Source organism: Eschrichtius robustus, chromosome 10 (genome assembly GCF_028021215.1).
Source record: "Eschrichtius robustus isolate mEscRob2 chromosome 10, mEscRob2.pri, whole genome shotgun sequence".
NCBI lineage: Eukaryota > Metazoa > Chordata > Mammalia > Artiodactyla > Eschrichtiidae > Eschrichtius > Eschrichtius robustus.
Window position 1 is genome coordinate 7,265,304 of NC_090833.1, and position 20,884 is coordinate 7,286,187.

The 20,884-nt window shown below is 54.8% G+C and overlaps 3 protein-coding genes across 9 annotated transcripts in view; 2 read left to right on the forward strand and 1 right to left on the reverse strand.

The window, feature by feature from the left end:
* Positions 1-4,394, forward strand: part of KYAT1 (kynurenine aminotransferase 1) — a 31,156-nt gene extending 26,762 nt beyond the window's left edge. For all 6 annotated transcript variants that reach the window (XM_068551935.1, XM_068551940.1, XM_068551937.1 and 3 more), the window contains 7 exons: positions 1,712-1,832; positions 2,177-2,253; positions 2,382-2,471; positions 2,586-2,772; positions 2,852-2,931; positions 3,650-3,736; positions 3,834-4,394. In XM_068551935.1, the coding sequence (XP_068408036.1) occupies positions 1,712-1,832; positions 2,177-2,253; positions 2,382-2,471; positions 2,586-2,772; positions 2,852-2,931; positions 3,650-3,736; positions 3,834-3,899 (708 nt within the window). In that variant the 3' untranslated portion in view covers positions 3,900-4,394. The remainder of the gene's footprint in view (positions 1-1,711; positions 1,833-2,176; positions 2,254-2,381; positions 2,472-2,585; positions 2,773-2,851; positions 2,932-3,649; positions 3,737-3,833) is intronic.
* Positions 4,395-9,252: 4,858 nt separating this feature from the next.
* Positions 9,253-17,653, forward strand: SPOUT1 (SPOUT domain containing methyltransferase 1). Of its 2 annotated transcripts, XM_068551945.1 has the most exons (12): positions 9,253-9,307; positions 9,930-9,975; positions 10,602-10,727; positions 11,982-12,141; positions 12,376-12,465; positions 12,567-12,616; positions 12,845-12,975; positions 14,775-14,847; positions 14,955-15,053; positions 15,539-15,641; positions 15,806-15,953; positions 16,872-17,653. In XM_068551945.1, exons 1-12 carry the CDS (start codon positions 9,272-9,274, stop codon positions 16,938-16,940), a joined length of 1,131 nt encoding a protein of 376 aa, XP_068408046.1. In that variant the 5' UTR covers positions 9,253-9,271; the 3' UTR covers positions 16,941-17,653. The 2 variants fall into 2 exon arrangements, with proteins under 2 accessions (XP_068408046.1, XP_068408047.1); XM_068551946.1 differs by lacking the exon at positions 10,602-10,727.
* On the reverse strand, positions 17,069-20,838 carry ENDOG (endonuclease G). Its single transcript, XM_068551947.1, has 3 exons — positions 19,860-20,838; positions 18,592-18,701; positions 17,069-17,379 (listed from the first exon to the last, which is right to left on the reverse strand). The coding sequence occupies exons 1-3, from the start codon at positions 20,379-20,381 to the stop codon at positions 17,097-17,099; spliced, it is 915 nt and encodes a 304-aa protein (XP_068408048.1). The 5' UTR covers positions 20,382-20,838; the 3' UTR covers positions 17,069-17,096.
* Between the last annotated feature and the right edge of the window lie 46 nt (positions 20,839-20,884).

Genomic DNA, 20,884 nt, shown 5'->3' on the forward strand with positions numbered 1-20,884 from the left:
CCATTATCTGTCACACCATTTACTTTACTGTCACACCATTATCACACTCACAACGCTTCTGACACCAGATATGCGGGGTTTTTTCCCACACTAAGCAATTCTGTGAGACCAGCTGGGTGTCCCACAAGTCAACTCAATTTAATTCAATTCTGACACTGTCTACCCTGGAGATGGTGTCAGATCCCACAGGTTAAGGGCTCAGTCTCACCAGGCTGCCCCCCACCCCACTCCAGACACCAATCACAAGTCCAGGTTGTCACCTGTGCTTCTGACCTATGGTTGTAAATCTGAGGTGCCCACAACCCCCTCTTCGGTTCAATTAATTTGCTAGAGTGGCTCACAGGACTCAGGGAGACACCTACTTACAGCTACCAGTTTATTAAAGGATATGATAAAGGATGCAGATGAACAACCTGATGAAGAGACATGTAGGGCGAGGTCTGGGAGGTTCCCGAGCATAGGTGCTTCTGTCCCTGTGGAGCTGGTACCTGGATGTGCTCACCCACCTGCAAGCTCTCTGAACCCTGTCCTGTTGGGATTTTTATGGAGGCTTCAATTATCAACTCCATTTCCAGCCCCTCTGCCCTCTCTGGAGAAAATTCCGCACTTCCAACGTGGCTTCGTCTTTCTGATGATCAACCCCGATCCAAGAGCCCACTTAGAGTTGCCTCATTAGAACAAACATGCTTCTAGTGCTCTTTTTTTTTCTAATTTTTTTAAAATTTTTTTATTTTTGGCTGCATTGGGTCTTCGTTGCTGTGTGCAGGCTTTCTCTAGTTGCGGCGAGCGGGGGCTACTCTTTGTTGCGGTGCGTGGGCTTCTCATTGCGGTGGCTTCTCTTGTTGCGGAGCACGGTCTCTAGGCGTGCGGGCTTCAGTAGTTGTGGCTCAAAGGCTCAGTAGCTGTGGCACACGGGCTTAGTTGCTCCGCGGCATGTGGGATCTTCCCGGACCAGGGCTCGAACCCGTGTTCCCTGCATTGGCAGGCGGATTCTTTTCTTGTTATAAATTTATTTATTTATTTATTTTTGGCTGTGTTGGGTCTTCGTTGCTGCGCGCGGGCTTTCTCTAGTTGCGGCGAGCGGTGGCTACTCTTTGTTGCAGTGCGCGGGCGTCTCATTGCGGTGGCTTCTCTTGTTGTGGTTGTGGAGCACAGGTTCTAGGCATGTGGGCTTCAGTAGTTGTGGCACGAGGGCTCAGTAGTTGTGGCTCACAGGCCCTAGAGCACAGGCTCAGTAGTTGTGGTGCACGGGCTTAGTTGCTCCGCGGCATGTGGGATCTTCCCAGACCAGGGATTGAAGGCAGGCGGATTCTTAACCACTGTGCCACCAGGGAAGTCCCCTTCTAGTGCTCTTATCACTTAGGAATTTACAAGAGTTTCCAGAGCCCTGTCAAGGTCAGGATCAAAGAGCAAATATTAGAACAAGAGATGCTACTAGTGCTATTACCACTTAGTAATTTCCAAGGGTTTTAGGAGTTCTGTGCCAGGAATCGTGGCACAGACATATATATATATATGTATGTGTGTGTGTGTGTGTATATATATATATATATATATGTGTGTGTGTGTGTATTTTCTGTTATCTCACAACCAACTTCACAGGGTCACTGTTGCAGGGATAGGATGGGGCAGAAAAGCCCTCAGCACCGGCTCTGGCCCTGTCTTTTCATCTCTCTAAGCAGGCCTCTCTGTTTGGGGATGGTCCCTGCAGGTGTTCTCCAGGGCAGAACTGGAGCTGGTGGCCAGCCTGTGCCAGCAGCATGATGTGGTGTGTATCACCGACGAGGTCTACCAGTGGCTGGTCTACGACGGGTGGCAGCACGTCAGCATCGGTGAGCCGAGCCGGCCAGGGTGCCCCCGTTCCCCTGGATGTTTGTGGCAGGGCCTTGAGCCCAATCTGGGTGTCAGCGCAGGCCTGGTGATTAGGACCGAGGGGGTCTAGACCCACACAGGTCAGGTGACCTGGGGCAGTGACTTCATCTCTCTGAGGACAGGGGAACACAACGGCACCTGCCTCCCAGGGTTGTCGTGAGGGTGAGCTCAAATAAGTCCTGGAAGTAGCTCAGCACGTGGTGGAGTCCGGAGCGTTGAGAGCCTGAGTGCCTGCTGGGGTCCAGCCACCCCTCCCCCCGCCCCCACCCCCATCTCAGCAGCTGCTTTCTTTGGCCTTGGGCAGCCAACCTCCCTGGCATGTGGGAACGCACCCTGACCATTGGCAGCGCTGGCAAGACTTTTAGTGCCACAGGCTGGAAGGTGAGTCAACGAGGGCGGGGGTGACCCCTACCTCTACAATCCTTGGTAGGCGAGGCTGGCCTGGGAATCCAGAAAGGGTTTGGTCGGGCCCCGAAGGGCCTCACCCCCTACCTATGTTCCTGGTCCAGGTGGGCTGGGTCCTAGGCCCGGACAGTCTCCTGAAGCACCTGCGCACCGTGCACCAGAACTCCGTCTTCCACTGTCCCACACAGGGCCAGGTGAGGGGGGGGCAGGACCCGCCCCACCGGGGGAGGGGGTGGGGCAAGAAAGGAGTTTGGGCTGGCTCCAAGGTCAGGTCACACCTGACCTGCTTGTCCCTCCGCCCTCCCCAGGCTGCAGTAGCCCAGAGCTTTGAGCGGGAGCAGCTGCACTTCGGCCAACCCAGCAGCTACTTTGTGCAGCTCCCACGGGCCATGCAGCGCTGCCGTGACCACATGATACAAAGCCTGCAGTCTGTAGGCCTGAGGCCTGTGATCCCCCAGGGCAGCTACTTCCTCATCACAGACATCTCGGAATTCAGTGAGTGGGACTGGCCGGGCTGGGCCAGGTACAGGGCCCTGGAGGCTGCCCAGGGCTCAGCCTGGCCTCTGTCCCCCAGAGAGCAAGATTCCCAACTTGCCTGGAGCTGCAGATGAGCCTTATGACAGACGCTTTGTCAAGTGGATGATCAAGAACAAGGTGGGCTGGGCCTCTGCCAGGGCCGCTGTGTATGTTTTACAGGCTGTGCACTGCTAAGGGTGCCTAACCAGGGGGCTGATGTGCCAAAATCCAGCCAATCCTCTGCCTTGAGCCGTGGTACAGGGTTGCGTCCACTTCCGAGAATGGGGAGCCTGTTTTTAATTTGCTCAAATATGCCTTGTGGGCTGGCAGGAATTCTTGCCCTCTCAGGGCCTCAGTCTTCCCATCTGTACAGTGAGGAGTTGGCCCATTAACTCTGAGGTCCATCCAGCTCAGAGCTACGATTCTAAGACTTCTTTCTTTTTTTGTTTGTTTGTGGGGTTTTTTTTTGTTTTTTGTTTTGGACATGCCACGTGGTTTACAGGATCTTAGTTCCCCGACCAGGGATTGAACCCGCGCCCTCAGCGGTGAAAGCGCAGAGTCCTAACCACTGGACCACCAGGGAATTCCCTAAGACTTATTTATTCTATGGCTCTGCCCTGACCTGCCACATGATCTTCCCTGCTCTCAGCCTCCCTCTCCCTTCTGTACATAAGGAGGGACTTGGAATGATGCTTTGGGATGCTTTTCCTCTGACCTTGATGCAGCACTGGGAGATGCTGCATTGAAGCTAATTTTCCTTCTCCTGTCTCATCACGGAACGTCTCTGACCCCCTGGAGCCCCCCAGAGGCCTGCTGGGCTGTGGGGCCGCTGAGACATGGGCTTCCTCCTCCACAGGGCTTGATGGCCATCCCGGTCTCCATCTTCTACAGCGTGCCACATCAGAAGCTCTTTGACCACTATATCCGCTTCTGTTTCACGAAGGTAAAGGACAGGCCTGGGGGAGGGAAGACCTCCCCAAGCCTCCCCAGGCCTCCTGCGGGTGTGGGGAGAGGGGTAGGACCGATCTGTGTTGGTGCAGGATGAATCCACGCTCCAGGCCATGGACAAGAGGCTACAGAAGTGGAAGGACGAGCTCAGGCCCTGACGTCACCCCCTGGGCCCGGCCCTGCCTGGTCCCTGCTCACTCTGCAGGGCTCTGTCTTTGTCCAGGTTTCAGCCATTCCCAGCTTGGGGGTAGATGGTACTGGAGGATCTCTTCTCTGTAACACAGAATGACCTCAGGGAAGAGCCCCCCTTTTGGTCTTGGGGGAGTCAGGAGCACTTCCCCATGGTGCATAGCTATGTTCCTATTGCAGAGGTGAAGGAGGCCTGACCGGGGCCTCTCCCTGGTCCTACCTGTGCTGGGCTATATGGTCTTGAGTCCCCTCTGGCCTCCCCAGACTCAGCTGGGACTCAGAGGGCAGAGTTCAATAGTGTACTGGCCTTGGGTCTCAGCCCTGGCCCCAGCCATGCACTGGCCCCAGCCAGGCCTCAAGCATCCCTCCCTTTCCTTATCCAAGCTTGATTTTGGAAAGTTGCCCTTAGGCTTGACTCTTCAAGCCAGTACTTTTGCCCATAATAAAGTTTTAAGTTATTCAAACTGTTATTGGCTGCTTCTCTCTGCTTCACACCCTGGTGCTGATTGCAGATGGGGGCTCAGAATGGAAGGCACCTCCCACCTCCCTGAACCTCAGATCCCAGACTCTCTTTGTACAAATGTGTTTTGAGGCCCAAGGAAGGGCAGGGACTTGCACCTTGTCTGAGGCCACCCAGTTAGTTAACGGTAAAACCAGGCCTAGGGGCTCAGATGGTATGTGTTACCGTTGTTTTGTGTGTGTGTGTGTGTGTGTGTGTGTGTGTGTGTGTGTGATGGGGGCCTCAGTTGAGTGTCTAACAGGGAAGACGCAGACAGTCACACCCCACAGGGATCAGAGTCCAGGCCAGGATTGCCAGGGATTACCTAATTAGACAGAAGGGGAAAGGAATGTTTCCCCTAACATTTATTGCTCACCCCTGCATGCCGGGCACTTGGATGCGCACCATCTCATTAAAGGACCCTCTGAGACAGGAGTTACTGCCTCCATTTTACAGGTGAGGAAACCGCTTTGGAGGTGAGGGGACTTACCTGAGGCCATCCAGCTGGTAAAAGGTAGAAGTGAGATTTGATCCCAGGGGTGGGCCTCCCGCTGGAAAGCAACGCAACTCCTGAAATCATTTGGAAGGTGGTGCTGGGGAATTGTCTTGAAGTTGCATTTGCATAGCAAGCTCATGGGTTTTGCTCATATCACATATTTAATTGGGGGAGCTGATGGGAACATATTATATAATAAAATATATTTGGTCTTTGTCCGTGGTTCCTGGCACAGAGCTCCTAAAACCCTTGTAATTTCATGAGTGATAGTAGTGTCTTTTGTTATTCAAAATGAACCCCTTCAACCATGTGATTAGAGGGTCGGAACTTTCAGCCCCAAACCCAGACCTCAGGGAGGGAAAAGGGACTGGACATTGAGTTCAGTCACATGGCTAATGATTTAATCAGATGTGCATATGTAATAAAATCCCACATAAAAACCCTGAATCACTGAGGCTCAAGGACCTTCTGGGTTGGTGAACACATCAATGAGCTGGTAGGGTGCCCATCCGGAGAGGGCATGGAATCTCTGCGCCCCCCTCTCCCAAGACCTTAGTCTATGTACCTCTTCCATTTGGCTGTTCCTGGGTTGTCATCTTCTATAATGAAACTGTAATTGTAAGTATAGCACTTTCCTGAGGGCTGTGAATTGTTTCAGCAAATTATTGAATCTGGGGGGTGGTCATGGAAATGCTGGAATTTGTAGTCAGCCAGGCAGAAGTGTGGGTGGCTGGTGACCCCACTTGCTGCTGACACCTGAAGTGGGAGACAGACTTGTGGGACTGATCCCTTAACCTATGAGGTCTGTGCCAACTTGTCAGAATTTAACTGAAGTGTAGGACACCCACTTGGTGTCAGAGAATTGCTGTTTGGAACATACATGTGTTATGACAGGACACTTTCCTTTTTTTTTTTTTTTCCCTAATTTTTAAACTTATTTATTTATTTATTTTTTGGCCAGGCGGCATATGGGATCTTAGTTCCCGGACCAGGGATCAAACCTGTGCCCCCTGCATTGGAAGTGCAGAGTCTTAACCACTGGACCACCAGGGAAGTCCCAGGACACTTTACTTTCTTCCTTTCCAAACTATGACTTTGTAATACTATCACTGTTCCGAAGTCAAGATTGTGAAACCAAATAACAACTCAGAGGCTCAGGGTTGGAGCCCCTTTACCATACTACACATAGCCTGATGATAAGAAAGTCCTCAATGGGGTAAACCCACAGATTTCTTGGATAGAACCACCCTGACCAAAGGTTTCATGTCTCATGAATCAATCCAGAATCTGCCCCTAACTCAAACCTGTGACTCTACAGAGGTTCCAGATCTTAGACTGAGTAACCTCAGCCAACCTGAGATGCATAAATGACTTTGCCTTTCATTCAGATAGGGGAGAGCGGGGAATGGTGAAATAAACACAACCCCTGTAATGTTGACACACACTTTGAATTAGAAATTAATCTCTCCTCTACTAGGTTGTAAACTCCAGATCAGTATCTGTTTTCCCTACCATTGTGTCCCTGGCAGTTAGCACAGGGAGTTCCAGACTCAAAATAGGATCTGCTTGATAAATATTTGTTGATTGAATGAATATTGACTCAAATTTATTATTTAAAAAAGAAAGTATATCTCATTCCTTGCTGGTAGGAATGCAAAATGGTATAACCACTTTGGAAGACAGTTTGGCAACTTCTTTTTTTTTAATTAATTTATCTATTTGGCTGTGCCGGGTGTTAGTCACGGCACACAGGATCTTCGTTGCCACGTGTGGGATCTTTTAGTTGCGGCATGCGAACTCTTAGTTGCAGCATGTGGGATCTAGTTCCCTGACCAGGAATTGAACCCGGGCCCCCTGCATTGGGAGCGAGGAGTCTTAGCCACTGGACCACCAGGGAATTCCCAGTTTGGCAATTTCTCACAAAGCTAAGCATAGTCTTACTGTTGGATCCAGCAATCAGACTTCCAGCTATTTACCCAAATGAGCTGAAAATTCATGTCCACACAAAAACCTGCACATGAATATTTACAGCAGTTTTATTCATAATTGCCAAATACTGGAAGCAACCAAATGTCCTTCAAAAGGTGAATGGATAGACACACAGTGGCATATCCATACAACGAATAGTATCCGGCAGTAAAAAGAAATGAGCTATCGGGGACTTCCCTGGTGGTGGAGTGGTTAAGACTCCGTACTCCCAATGCAGGGGCCGCGGATTCAGTCCCTCCTCAGGGAACTAGATCCCACATGCATGTTGCAACTAAGAGTTCGCATGCCACAACTAAGGAGCCGGCGAGCCGCAACTAAGACCTGGCGCAACCAAATAAATGAATAAATATAAATAAATTTTAAAAAATTATATCTTCAACCTACTATTAAAAAAAAAAGAGAAAGGAAAAGAAATGAGCTATCAAGCCATTAGAAGATATGGAGGTGATCTTGGAGAGACAGCAGTGAGGTCTTAGTTCCCTGCCCAGGAATTGAACCTGGGTAGCCCAGATGAAAACCAGGAATCCTAGCCGCTAGAGCACCAGGGGCTAGAGGCTAGAAGCAAAGTGGCCCTGGCTCTTTCCCCCATTTTTAAAATTTATTTATTTATTTATTTATTTATGGCTGTGTTGGGTCTTTGTTTCTGTGCGAGGGCTTTCTCTAGTTGTGACAAGCGGGGGCCACTCTTCATCGCGGTGCGCGGGCCTCTCACTATCGTGGCTTCTCTTGTTGCGGAGCACAGGCTCCAGACGCGCAGGCTCAGTAATTGTGGCTCACGGGCCCAGCTACTCTGCGGCATGTGGGATCTTCCCAGACCACGGCTCGAACCCGTGTCCCCTGCATTAGCAGGCAGATTCTCAACCACTGCGCCACCAGGGAAGCCCTCTTTCCCCCATTTGAGAGCAAGAATGTTCCAAGGAGGCAAAAACTGTAAAAAACAGGTACAAAGTTTATTATTAGAGACACAGCAGTATGGGAGAGCACACAGAGAAACAGTTTATTTATTTAAGTCGAAGCTAGGCAGAAATACACACCCAGAGAGAAAGGGTGTGGGCATCCTTTCTGATGAGGAGGAGTGAGCGGAGTAAAGAGGTGATTTAAATCACTTATATAGGACGGTTCTTCCTGGTCTTTGTTTACCTTTGGCCAATGATCTCGTTTCTTTTTTCACACGACTGGTCCTAGGACCCTCCCCAAGCTGCGTGTGCAACTTTTTGCTAAGATGGATTCCACTGCAGAGGCCTGTGGGTATATGTCCCCACTTATTATGGGGTGGTGCCCCCTCCCTTTTTGACCCCCAAGGAGCCTTCCTGCACATGTCCAGACAGGGAAGTTTTCCTTGACCTCAGGAGTGGTCATCTTATCTCTTTACTTCAGCAGAGCTCAGCTTCTGCCACTAGCTCTGTCCTTGGAGCGTCTGGGTGAGAACAGAGCTTCAGTGTGACTCCACTTGACAAACCCCAGCTGTCCAGCCCAGGGGCCCATCTATCTCCTACTTCAGAGGAACTTTAAATGCATGTTGCTTAGTGAAAGAAGGGGGTCTGAAAAGGCTGCATACTGTCTGATTCCAACTATATGACATTCTGGAAAAGGCAAAACTATAGGGACAGTAAAAAAGATCAGGGTCCCCGTGGTTACCAGGGGCTCGAGGGGTGGGGGAGGTAGGTGGAGCACAGAGGATTTTTAGGGCAGTGAATCAATTTTGTATGATACTGTAATGGTAGATATATGACATTATGCATTTGTCAAAACTCTTAGAATGTACAACACAAAGAGTGAACCCTAATGTAAACTATGAACAATGCATCAATATTTGTTCATCAACTATAACAAATGTACACATTAACACAACATGTTAACAACAGAAACTGAGTGGGGGTTATGTGAGAAGTCTGTATTATCTGTTCAATTTTCGGTAAACCTAAACCTGCTCTAAAAAAGTAAAGTCTAATAATTAAAAGAGAGAGTAAATGAACGAATCTATAAAATAATTGGATTAAATTATTGTCGGCTCTGAATCACACTCCAGCTCTGTGCCTCAGGGTCCCCATGTGTAAAACCAAGCTGAGGTTTGAGTTTCGCGCCCGACGGGAGGAGAGGGTAGCTCTCCTACCATGCGAGGGTTCAGGAGAGAACCCGATACCGTCCGCATTTGGACACCCAGGCCTGCGATGAGCCCCCCGCCACCCCCGGGAGCCCGCCCCCGGGAGCCAGTCCCAGGCCCACGTGCTCCCGCAGCCCGGCGCATAGGCCGCGCCCCCGCACGCCATTGGCTCTCCGATTGGACGGCTCGGAGGAGGTGTTGGCGGAAGGGGTGAGTCTGATTGGCTGGGCGGGGCCGACGGTGTGCGACGAACATGGCGGAGCACGGGAGGAAGCGGCCCTGCGGCCCGGTAGGTGGAGGGATGTGGGATCCCGCGGCAGGGCGCGGGGTGGAGGCAAGAGAAAGAGCCGCTTGGGGGCCCGTGGCGGGGCCTGGCCGCACCTCTAGCTCCCTGCTCGTCGCTGCTCCGCGGCCCGAGTCCCCGAGGTTCCGCATGCTCATGGCCTCAAGCACCCCTGTCCGGATGAGAACCGGAGGTGGGAGCCGGGGTTCGAGTCAGAGCCGGGATTGCGTTGGGTAACTCATTGCCCGTGGCCCGGATTCAGAAGACCGGACCCGGCTCGGAATCCCGAGCCCTTTCGTGGCGTATCTCTTCTGACACCAGGGCGACAGTGGGCAGGTCCTGTCCCCCTGAACCTGTTTCCTCTTCTCTCCAGTGGGAACTCATAAAACAATTTATTGAACGCTTACTGTGTGCCAGGTGTGGTCTCAGGCACTGGGGGTATGACAGGTCCCTGCCCTCCTGATGCTCTCTCTGGGCAGCAGGAGTGTGTGTGTTGGGGTGAGGGTTCCCTCGTTTCCTCACCACCCCCATTTAAAGAGAGGGGACAGCTGTGGAGCAGCAAGTGGGACCTCCTCTCAGGTGTGACCATTCAGCCTCACTCCTATATCTCCTCCCACTCCTACTCCAGGGTGAACATGGCCAGAGGGTGGAGTGGCGAAAATGGAAGCAACAGAGTAAGTAAGGGACCGGGGCGGTGGGCTCAGATGGGGAGCTGAGCGTCTGTGCTCACCTCTCCCCGAGGCCACTCCATCAGTGCACAGCTGAATCTTGGGGAAAAGCCACCAGATTTGTCCCCTCTAGGTCCCACAGTACCCAAAATGGAGAAGAAGGGGCCAGAAGCCCTGGGAGGCTCCTTTGGCTGCTCTCTCAGCAGCATTGGAGAGCCCAGGCTGACCCTACTGAGAGGACATCACCTCCTGGACTTCTCCAAGTCCTCCTCACCTCCAAGTCCCTCTTCCCTCCACCAATCGGGATGTCCTCTTATGCAGAAAAAGAGGAGAGGGCTTCCCTGGTGGCGCAGTGGTTGAGAATCTGCCTGCCAATGCAGGGGACACGGGTTCGGGCCCTGGTCTGGGAGAATCCCACATGCCGCGGAGCAACTAAGCCCGTGAGCCACAACTGCTGAGCCTGCGCGTCTGGAGCCTGTGCTCCGCAACGGGAGAGGCCGCAGCAGTGAGAGGCCCGCGCACCGCGATGGGGAGTGGCCCCCCGCTCGCCACAACTGGAGGGGGCCCTCGCACAGAAACGAAGACCCAACACAGCCAGAAGTAAATAAATAAATAAATAAATAAATTTCTAGAAAAAGAGGAGAAAAAGAAGTGGAAGGATCTCAAGATGATGAAAAAACTGGAGCGGCAGCGAGTGCAGGAGGAACAGGCAAAGCGACAGCAGGAGGAGGAGGCAGCTGCCCAGAGGGAGGATCGGGGTGAGCAAGCTGGGTCCTGCGCAGGGCAGAGAACGTTATAGCTGGAAGGGCCCTTAGGGGCCAGTGGGTCCAGACATCTTGTCCTGATGGAGAAAATGAGGCTCAGAGAATGGGAGGGACCCAGAAAACTGAGTCCTAACGTCCTACTTAGGTAGATTTCGATTCTGTGGAGGGTACGCATCATATATCATCACTTTATGCCTCTAGAACCTCATCATTGTAATGATAGTTAATTTTTTACTTTTTTATTGATCACTTTGTGTACTTTAATTTCACTTTTCATTTAATTATTTTGATTTCATAATAAGAATGTCTCATTGAATAATACATGCTCAAAACAAAACTCCCCAAACAGTACAGAAAATGATAAAGAAAGGAAAAATCCCAGCAAACATTGCAGTTAACGTTTCTCCAGCTATGTTAACACCCACTTATATACAGATAGAGAGGTATATAGATACAGTTTTACAAAAGTGAGACTGCTTTATCCACGCACTTCTGGAGCTGTTTTTTCTCATCCCACATTGTGTCCTGGATGTCCTTCCGTGTTCGTACATTTGGATCTACCCTAACAAGTTGTATCTTTCCTCCTCGGCCAGACCCAAAGGTCTGGAGGGTCAGGGAGCCATATTGTACCCTGTAAGCCCAGTGGTTACCAGTGATGATGGTGACAGTGGGGACAGAAACTGAGCATGTCAGCTGTCTCAGACACCGGGAAAGCCCTTTATCTCCTGTGGCTCCCTTGGGACAACTCTGGGGGGGAAAGTGTGGTGGTCCCTCTGAAGCCAGCTGTCCTGCCTTTTGTGTGACCTTGGGTCACATATTTGACCTCTGTGGGCTGAAGGTTCCCCACCTCTCAATCGGGATCATGGTAGTACCTACTTCCTAGGGTTATTGGTTAAATGTGCACCTATAAAAGGCACTAAGAATAAATATTAACTCATTATCATCCCTATTTGACGCCTGGAGAACTGAGGCAGTAGGGGGCAGAGGATGTGAATATAGGTCAGTTCTTCTAACCGCTCCCTTGCCTTGGCCAGTGGTACGCCCTTCTTATGGGAGTCCTGGAGACCTCTGAGTCCATTTTCTTCCTGGGGATTGAGGCCCAGAGAGGGGAGTTGGATCTATGCTGCTTAGCTGAAAATTCCTCACAGTAGGAAAATTCTCTAACTCTGGGCCCTGGGATTAGAGCAAGGGAGGGGAGGGACGGCCCTGGCCTCTCTGGCTGACCATGAACACCCCTGTCCTGCCCAGGGCGGCACTACACCCTGAGCGTGGCCCTTCCGGGCTCCATCCTGGACAACGCCCAGTCGCCCGAGCTTCGCACCTACCTGGCCGGCCAGATTGCTAGAGCCTGCACCATCTTCTGCGTGGATGAGATTGTGGTGTTTGATGAAGAGGGCCAGGATGCCAGGTGAGGGGCCATCCAGCAGGTCCCGGGGCTCAGGGAGAAGGGAGGGGCTGCCAGGATTGGCTGGGCTTCCCTTTTTTCCCTGCCTACTTGCCTGGGCTGAGAATCCTGTCTGAATGCCCACATTGTAACCCTGGCAGGTCGAGTTGCCAAGCAGGGGCGCCGCAGAGGTCATACTGGGGGGAGGAGCCCTTGAAGGAAACCCGGTGGGCTTGAGCCCTATCTTTCTCTCTCCAGGACCGTGGAGGGGGAATTCAGGGGAGTCGGCAAGAAGGGGCAGGCGTGCGTGCAGCTGGCCCGGATCCTGCAGTACCTGGAGTGTCCGCAGTAAGGGCGTGAAGGACAGACTTGCCAGAGCATGTGGGAGGGGTGGGCACGGCGCAGGTCGGATGGGAGGCGGCCTCCCTGAGACCTGCGTCCTTTCCTAGGTACCTGAGAAAAGCATTCTTCCCCAAGCATCGGGATCTACAGTTTGCAGGTAAGGCTGGGAGGGCCTGACCCCCATTTCCCATGGATCATCCCCCAGACCCTGAGAAATCACGATGCAGCTGGGAAAGCAAGACCAGGCAGGGCAAGGCCTGTGGCTGGCGGTAAGCAGCAGATCTGTGGCAGAGCTGGAACCTGAACCAGGGTTCCCGGCCTTAGCTTCCGCGCCTCCGTGTGCCTCTGCACCTCCCAGAATCTTCCTGGCCCTCCCCAACCACAGGGCTCCTGAACCCCTTGGACAGCCCTCACCACATGCGTCAGGATGAGGAATCTGAGTTCCGAGAGGGCGTCGTGGTGGACCGGCCCACCCGGCCGGGCCAGGGCTCCTTTGTCAACTGTGGCATGAAGAAGGTAGGAATTGGAGGGTGGGTCGAGACACGTTTCCCAGACACACCCTGGCTACGGAGGGCACATGGGTGGGGAGCCCTGGCCCCAGGCATCTCTGCCTGCCAGTCCCCCACTGATGCAGATTTGGGCCAGAGAAGTGCCTAAAATGGGGCTCAACAGATAAAGCCAGGAGCAAAATTGACTGTTTTAGAAAAATCGAATCAACAGGAGGTAGTCCTTATACGAAAAACAAACCAAAACAAAACCCCGGAAAATCAAGTTCACAGTGCCTCTGGGGCTGCTCCAGGGCGCCGCCAAGCCAGGGATCGGGGATCGGAGCATTCATTTGCCACCTGCGCCTGTTAGTCCTAAGTCTCCTAGAGAAGGAGGCAGAAACATTTAAACGGATGAGGATCACAGATCTGAGATAACTGGCTAAAAACAGACCAGGATGACCCAGACCCAGATGAAGAGAGAAATGAATGTGCAACCCTCGAAAGAGAAAGTGTCCCATCCTGAATTCAAAACTGGGACAAGGGAATTCCCTTGCAGTCCAGTGATTAGGACTCCACGCTTTCACTGCCGAGGGCGTGGGTTCAATCCCTGGTCAGGGAACTGAGATTCCACAAGCCGTGCAGCACAGGGGAAAAAAAAAACAAACTAAAATTGGGACAAAACACAAACATCAAGTGTCCTGCCTCACAGGCCCCCATGTAGTCAGCATTTACTTCATGCCAGGCCCTGTGCAGTGTAACAATAGCTATTGTTTATGGAACATCTTCTGTCTGACAGATTAGGACACTAAGGCTCAGAGGGGTTAAGTGACCACTCAAACTGCTATAGCTAGTAAGTGGCATAGCCACCAAAATGTAGGAAACTGGGATTTCATCTACTCATGAGATACTTCCTACTCTGTGCCAGGCCTGGACCAGTGTCTTTTTTTTTTTTTTTATAAATTTATTTATTGATTTATTTAATTTATTTTTGGCTGCGTTGGGTCTTCGTTGCTGTGCATGGGCTTTCTCTAGTTGCGGTGAGCAGGGCCTACTCTTCGTTGCGGTGCACGGGCTTCTCATTGTGGTGGCTTCTCTTTTTGTGGAGCACGGGCTCTAGGCACACAGGCTTCAGTAGTTGTGGCTCGCGGGCTCAGTAGTTGTGGCGCACGGGCTTAATTGCTCTGCGGCAGGTGGGAATCTTCCCGGACCAGGGATTGAACCCGTGTCCCCTGCATTGGCAGGTAGATTCTTAACCACTGCGCCACCAGGGAAGTCCATGGACCAGTGTCTTGCAGTAGTCGTTTTGCAAGAATGGTCTCTTGGACTTCCCTGGTGGCGCACTGGTTAAGAATCTGCCTGCCAATGCAGGGGACACGGGTTCGAGCCCTGCTCCAGGAAGATCCTACATGCCGCGGAGCAACTAAGCCTGTGCGCCACGACTACTGAGCCTGAGCTCTAGACCCCCAAGAGCCACAGCTACTGAGCCTGAGCACCACAGCTACTGAAGCCTGCGCGCCTAGAGTCCGTGCTCTGCAACAAAAGAAGCCACTGCAATGAGAAGCCCGCGCACCTCAATGAAGAGTAGCCCCTGCTCGCCGCAATTAGAGAAAGCCCGCGCGCAGCAACGAAGACCCAAGGCAGCCAAAATTAATTAATTAATTAATTATTTTTTGAAAAGAATGGTCTCTGTGAGCAGGTCTGGCCCAGGTGCCGGGGAGCGGGGCTCGAAGGGTGACCTGGACCCCTGAGGTGCCCCCGTGCCTGGGAGAGCAGTGACCCCCGCTCTCCTGCGGGGAACAGCACCAGTTTCTTCTGGCTTCTTCCCAGGAGGTGAAGATCGACAAGCACTTGGAGCCTGGACTCCGGGTGACAGTGCGGCTGAACCAGCAGCAGCTCCCAGGTACCCTAAAGCGTCCCCAGCCTGGCCAGCCTGCGGGCTCGGAGCCACCTCCTTCCACTTCCTTGTCCCCTCGCCCCGTCTTCACAGCCTGTCTGCTTCCCTTCCAGAAAGCAAGACCTACCGTGGAAAAGTCGTGTCGTCACAGGACCCTCGCACCAAAGCTGGTCTCTACTGGGGCTACACGGTCCGCCTGGCCTCCTGCCTTAGTAAGGACAGAGCTTCCTCCTGTGAATATCCATCCTCTCTCTCTGGGAGGCCACAGAGAGGCTTGCTTGACCCAAAAGTCAGACCGGGGTCCTAACCCTACTCACTTGCCATGCGACTTGGGCAAGTGCCTTTCCTTCTCTGGGCCTTGGTCTCCTTGAGTGCACTGCCTGGAATGCTTTTAAGAACTTCTGAGGAAAAGCGTCTTTAATGATGTCTGCCATGGGGTCCGGAATGGGGGCAAAAGGGCCAGATAAGTCAGAGGTCCACTACTTGCTTTTGGAGCTCCTTGCTGCCCACCCTCTGCTTTGTCTCCCCAAGCCGGTACACGCACGGTCTCTGCCTGTTCCATCACTGACTTCCCAGCACGAGTGAGGGGCCTGGCTGTGGCTCTCTTACCTAAACCACGCCCCCCAACACGCACGCGCAGCCAAGTGGCAGTGGCTTGTGGGGAACAGAGCCCCCAGTGAGCTGGCCTCCCCCCCAGGTGCTGTGTTTGCTGAGGCCCCCTTCCAGGGCGGCTATGACCTGACCATTGGGACATCAGAGCGAGGCTCAGACGTGGCCTCCGCCCAGCTTCCCAACTTCAGGTGGGTCCATCCAGGGGAGGAGGAATGGAGCAGGGGACAGGACTGGTGGGGGCAGAGCTGTACGGACCGGGCCCCTGCGCGTATGGGGGGGCTGAGAGCCCTGGGGGCTGCACTCAGTGGGCCTTGATGGGCAGTCAGTGACCCCCCCCTCCTGTGGGCACCAGGCACGCTCTCGTGGTGTTTGGGGGCCTCCAAGGGCTGGAAGCTGGAGTGGATGCTGACCCCAACCTGGAGGTGGCTGAGCCCAGTGTCCTCTTCGATCGGTACGTCAACACCTGCCCCAACCAGGGCAGCCGCACCATCCGCACCGAGGTGAGCCCGCCCTCCTCCCCGACCTCCAGGCCCAGACTGCTTTGGACGGAGCCTTGGGGTCCATCCAAAGGGGGGCGTTGCAACCCTCTCCCCGTCCCCCACCCCGCCCAGGGCAGGGCTGCCCTGAGCCAGCCTCCTCTAGGCCTCCTCGCCCCCTTTGGCCTCTCACCACAGCAGAACTGCAGCAGGGACAAGTTAAGAGTGAGCTGGGAGAGTTGGGAATCCTGGGTGCTGGTACACATCCAGCTGCTCCCAGGCTGGCTGACCCAGGGGACCCCACCCATCCCTGCTCTAGGCCTGTTCCCTTAGCTATACGCTCCGTGTTCCACTTCCCCGTGTCTGACCCTGGTGGGCAGGGCAGCCCTCCTCTCTGGCACCTCTGTCCCACGGGGGACAGGATGCGACCAGCTCTGAGAGCTTTCCACCTGGGCAGCCACTTCTGAGGGCAGCACAGAACGCTGTACCTGTGGGCACTTCCTGGGGGAAGGTGCCACTGCTTCCACTGGTCTCAAAGGGTGGTGACCAAACAGGTGGACAGCCTCAGTCTACCTATCCCTGAGAGCCCTGCCAGGGCCAGGTGTCACACGCTTGCCAGCCACAGCCTCCCAGCAGGAATCCCTGCTCCCACCCTTCTGACACCTGCACAGAGGGCCCTCCTGCCCGTCACCTCCCCCTCCCCCACCCTGGGAAGCAGCTATTACGATCACCCCCATTTTACAGAGGAGGATACTGAGAAGCAGAAGGGTGAGGCCCTTTCCTGGCCAGTGACAGATCTGCAGGATGAAGCTGGGCCTGTGCTTCACACCCCCCTACCCCAGGCCCTGCTGAGGGCAGCATACCCCGAGGGGCTGGGTCCTGGGCAGTGGGGGCACCCACTAGCCTCCCAGGCCCCAGCCTGTTGCTGCGCTTCTCTTCCAGGAAGCCATCCTGATCTCCCTGGCTGCCCTGCAGCCTGGCCTCACCCAAGCGGGTGCCCGGCCCAGCTGAAGGTTCTGTCGGGCCCAAGATGGCACAGAAGCAGTGGTGAAGCCAGAGGTTTCCATGGGTCACCTGGGACAGACACACCTAAGACTTGTCTCCAAAAATAAAACACCTTTAATTCGACCCAGTCCCCCCGACCCCACAGTCTGGCTGGGGCTGCCTTTACTTGCTGCCTGCAGTGATGGCCTTAAGGCTGCCTGTCCGTGCCAGGATATTTGGCACAAAGAGCAGCCCCGAGGCCCGCTCAATGCTCTCGATGGGCACCAGGAAGCGCTCCAGTGGGACTGTCTCATCCACAGGCGCGTTGGGCATCACATAGGAGCGGAGTTCGATCTGCCCGCCTGCTGCCTCCAGGATCAGCACTTTGAAGAAGTGGGTGGGCACCGCCACGTGGTTCTTGCCAATTACCTGGTACTTCACATAGGACTTCCCATCAGCCTCCGTCCTGTGGGCAGACCCAGGCAAACATGGCCCTTTAGGGCTCCTGGGGGCTTGGTCAGACCCAAGGCCACCGCCTCCAGGAAGCCTTCCCCGACCCGACCTCCAGCTTGTGTCAACCTGCAGGACCACCCCTCAGCGTGAGGCTTCTTTGCCCTGCTTGGCTCCCCCAGGAGGCTGGGAGCTCCCTGCAGGGTAGAGACTCACTCTTCCCCTGTTTTCTTCATGTCCAACACTGGGTCAGGCAGAGTGGGTGGTGGCAATAAACGCTGCAGAAAGAATCAGGCCTTCATTCACATTCATCCGTGTGGACCCTTGATTACTGTCTGTCTCTCCCTGTGGAGGGTGGGCACCAAATGGCCAGGGCTGTGGCAGCGGAATTCCCAGCACCAGCACAGGGCCTAGGGCAGAGCAGGTGCCCAGAGCACTGGATGGGTGACTTCAGGCTAAGCCTCCACGGCCTCCGCTCCATTTCAGCAGGCCAGAGGAGGCACTTGCTAATTAAAGTACATCAGTGTCCCAGCCACCGCCTCAGCAGGCCCGTGCTCAGCCCTTACTACGGTGACATCCACCATCCCGCTTTGTCCCTTAAACAACCACGTGGTAGCTAATGGGTATTATCCCCATTTTACAGGAGAGGATGTTGAGTTCATTTGCCCACGGCACCCAGAAACGAGGTGACAGGGCCTGGATTCCATCCCAGGCAGAGCCAGCTGTTTGGCCACAACCTCTAGCCTCACTCATCCCAGTCCTCAGCAGGCTAGAAAGATCACCAAGCAAGCTCAGAAGAGCTCAGTCCCTTCTACCTGGGAGGCCAGGCTGCAGAGGGACAAGAGTAAAGGCTCAGGGTCAGGGAGATGGAGTTCAAACCTGGCTCCAGGGGAAGCATAGGGGAAGGCTGCTCCAAGCAGGGGAGACCGAAGACGAGAGCCTAGTGCAAGGGTTTCTACCCGCGCAGAACACAGAGTCAGGTGGATGTGAAAAGAGATGACACAGGAGAGAGGAACAGGGCAGATTCAGGGCCTGGTGCCCACGGGCAGAGGAGATGTCTAGATGGGTACCCCAAAGGTCTCTGTGGAGTAGAACTGGGGGGCCCGAGACAGGGAATGGACAGACTCGCCAAGAAACCAGATGAGTGGCGACCTGGCGGTGTTGACACAGAGCCTGGGGGGAGACTGGACGGGATGACTGGGAGGTGCCCCCCAGCTCTGGCCCTTACCTGGGCAGGAAGAGAGGCCCCGTGCAGACATAGACATTTTGGTAGGTGCGGGTCAGGCTGCGGCTGTACTTTTCCAGGTTGTTCCAGGCATTCTGGTTGAGGTGGGGCACCTGGCAGGAGAAGTGGGCTTCAGTGAGGCTGGCTGGGACACTTGCAGTCAGAGGGCTGCCCCAGGCCCTGAGGGGCTGGCACTGGCATGGAGCCAGAAGGTTCCAGCGGGGGTGGGGGGGTGGGAACAAGCATGCGGAGGAAACAGGTTCACGGAAGGAGAGTCACTTAGCGCACATAGTCACGAGGGTGGGGCCCAGATAGAGCTCAAGGAGGTGCTACTTTCATCCAGCTAGACTGGGAGAACTAGCATCCCAGGTCTCAAAGCTGTTTCTCAGCTCCAAAGAGCCATATGAAGGAAAGGAGCAAATCTCCCAGAGAGAAACAGGCCTGCCCCCTGCCCCCAGGGGCTCATGGGAAGACCAGCTCTCCCAACCATCTCTCCTTTCCTTTTCCTAGTCTGAACCGCATGCAGAGCTAAGCGGGGAAGGTCAGGAATCTGCTCCTGATTCCACCACTTGAGCTCTCCAGTCCTCAGCACAGCGTCTAGTCAAATGGGTAGCACGGTCAGGTCAGAGAGGCTGGGACCTCACAAGCCTCACTCAGAGCCTGACATCCGTCTCCACGTGGGTGTCAGGCCCTGGTGGGAACAGGGCTAGAGGCTAGTCCAGGCGCACAGCGACTGCTACTAACAACCACTGCGCGCAGCTATCTTTCCTTTTACTCCTGGAAGGAAGGCAGGGTAGGACAATGGCTGAAAGCTCAGGGTCCTCTAGGCAGACTGCCTGGGTCTCCACCCACCGACACTGTGCCAGTCACTTTGTCTCTCCGAGAATCACTTCCCTCATTATAGCTGGTATTTATTGAATGCCTGCCGTGGGCCAGAAAGTGTGCTCAGTACTTTTACGTGCATGGTATCCCCAGTTCCTCAGCGCCTCTGCACGAGGTAGGTGAATAACAGTTTTATCCCCATTTTACAGACAAGGAAACTGAAGATCAGAGAGGCGCCCGGGGGCCCTCGGTTAAGATCAGAGTGCAGAGTGGGTGCTCAGCGCTCCACCGCTCCGTGCCTTCCGCCTGCGGCGCGCGGTGTGTTTAGCCAGGCCTCTGGCATAGAGCGCGCACTCGGCAGTTTTCCCATCTGCAGGGGAGCAAATCGAGGCTCAGAGGCGAGCGGTGACCTCGCCTTCCGCCGCCGGGGCAGGGGGCGCAGGCGATACCTGGGGTGCGATGTTGCTCAGGTAGAAGGTGTCGTCCATGGCCTTCTGGCTCCAGCGGTGGTTGGCAGCGGCGGCGAGATGGCCGCGGTCGAAGCCGCTGCCCCCGTAGTCGGCGTTGGTGGCACGGTGATACGCATGCACCGAGTCGTCCTCGTGGAAGTCGCAAGAGCGGCGGTCGCCATCGCCGCGGAGACTCTCAGGCCGCAGCTGCTCGACCACCCAGAGCGCGCCGCGGGTGCGCGGGTCGTAACACAGCATGTACGACTCGCGGCTCTTGAGCTGCGCCACCCCGGGCAGCCCGTACTTCGCCAACTCGCCGGTGCTGCCGCCCGTCGGAGCCCCGGGCACGGCGGGAAGCCCGGCCGCCGCCGCCACAGGCAGCACGGGCAGCCGGCTCAGCAGCCCCGGCGCCGCCCATGCGTCCGCCCGCCGCCGCCGCCGCCGCCGCCAGCCCTCGGCGGCTGCACCCAGCCCTGCGCCCAGCGCCAGGGTCAAGCCGGCCCGAAGCAACTGCTTAGCCATGGATTGTGGCCAGAGTGCGGATGGAGAGCGGTCCGCGGAGACGAAAGAAAGCCTCGCCCTCACGCGGGCGACCCGGCAGGCTCTGAAAGGGGCCGCACGGGCCTGCGGGGCCCAACGCGAGGATAGCGCCGAGTGGAGGCGTGAGACAGCGGAACGCGGGTCCCTTCCACTCCCGAACGCTCCAAAGTATTAATATTATACTCAGGAGGCCAACAGCAGGGGTCAGGACCGGCCCAACTGAACCTCCCGGCGCCCTCTCTTCGCCCTTGTAAGACTGGGCGCTGAGGGCGTGGCATCGCCGCCGCGGTTTATGATTGGCTGCCCCCAGAACCGGCTCCGCCCCGCCAGGTCGTCTTGGTCTCCACCGAGGGATCTTCCCGCTCTGCCAACTAAGATCCCGCAAGCCCCACAGCGGCCAAAAAAAAAAAAAAGCCTTAAAAAGGTTCATACCTTCTAAATCACTTAAGACGACTGAGCTGGGGAAATAAATCAGGAATGCAAGG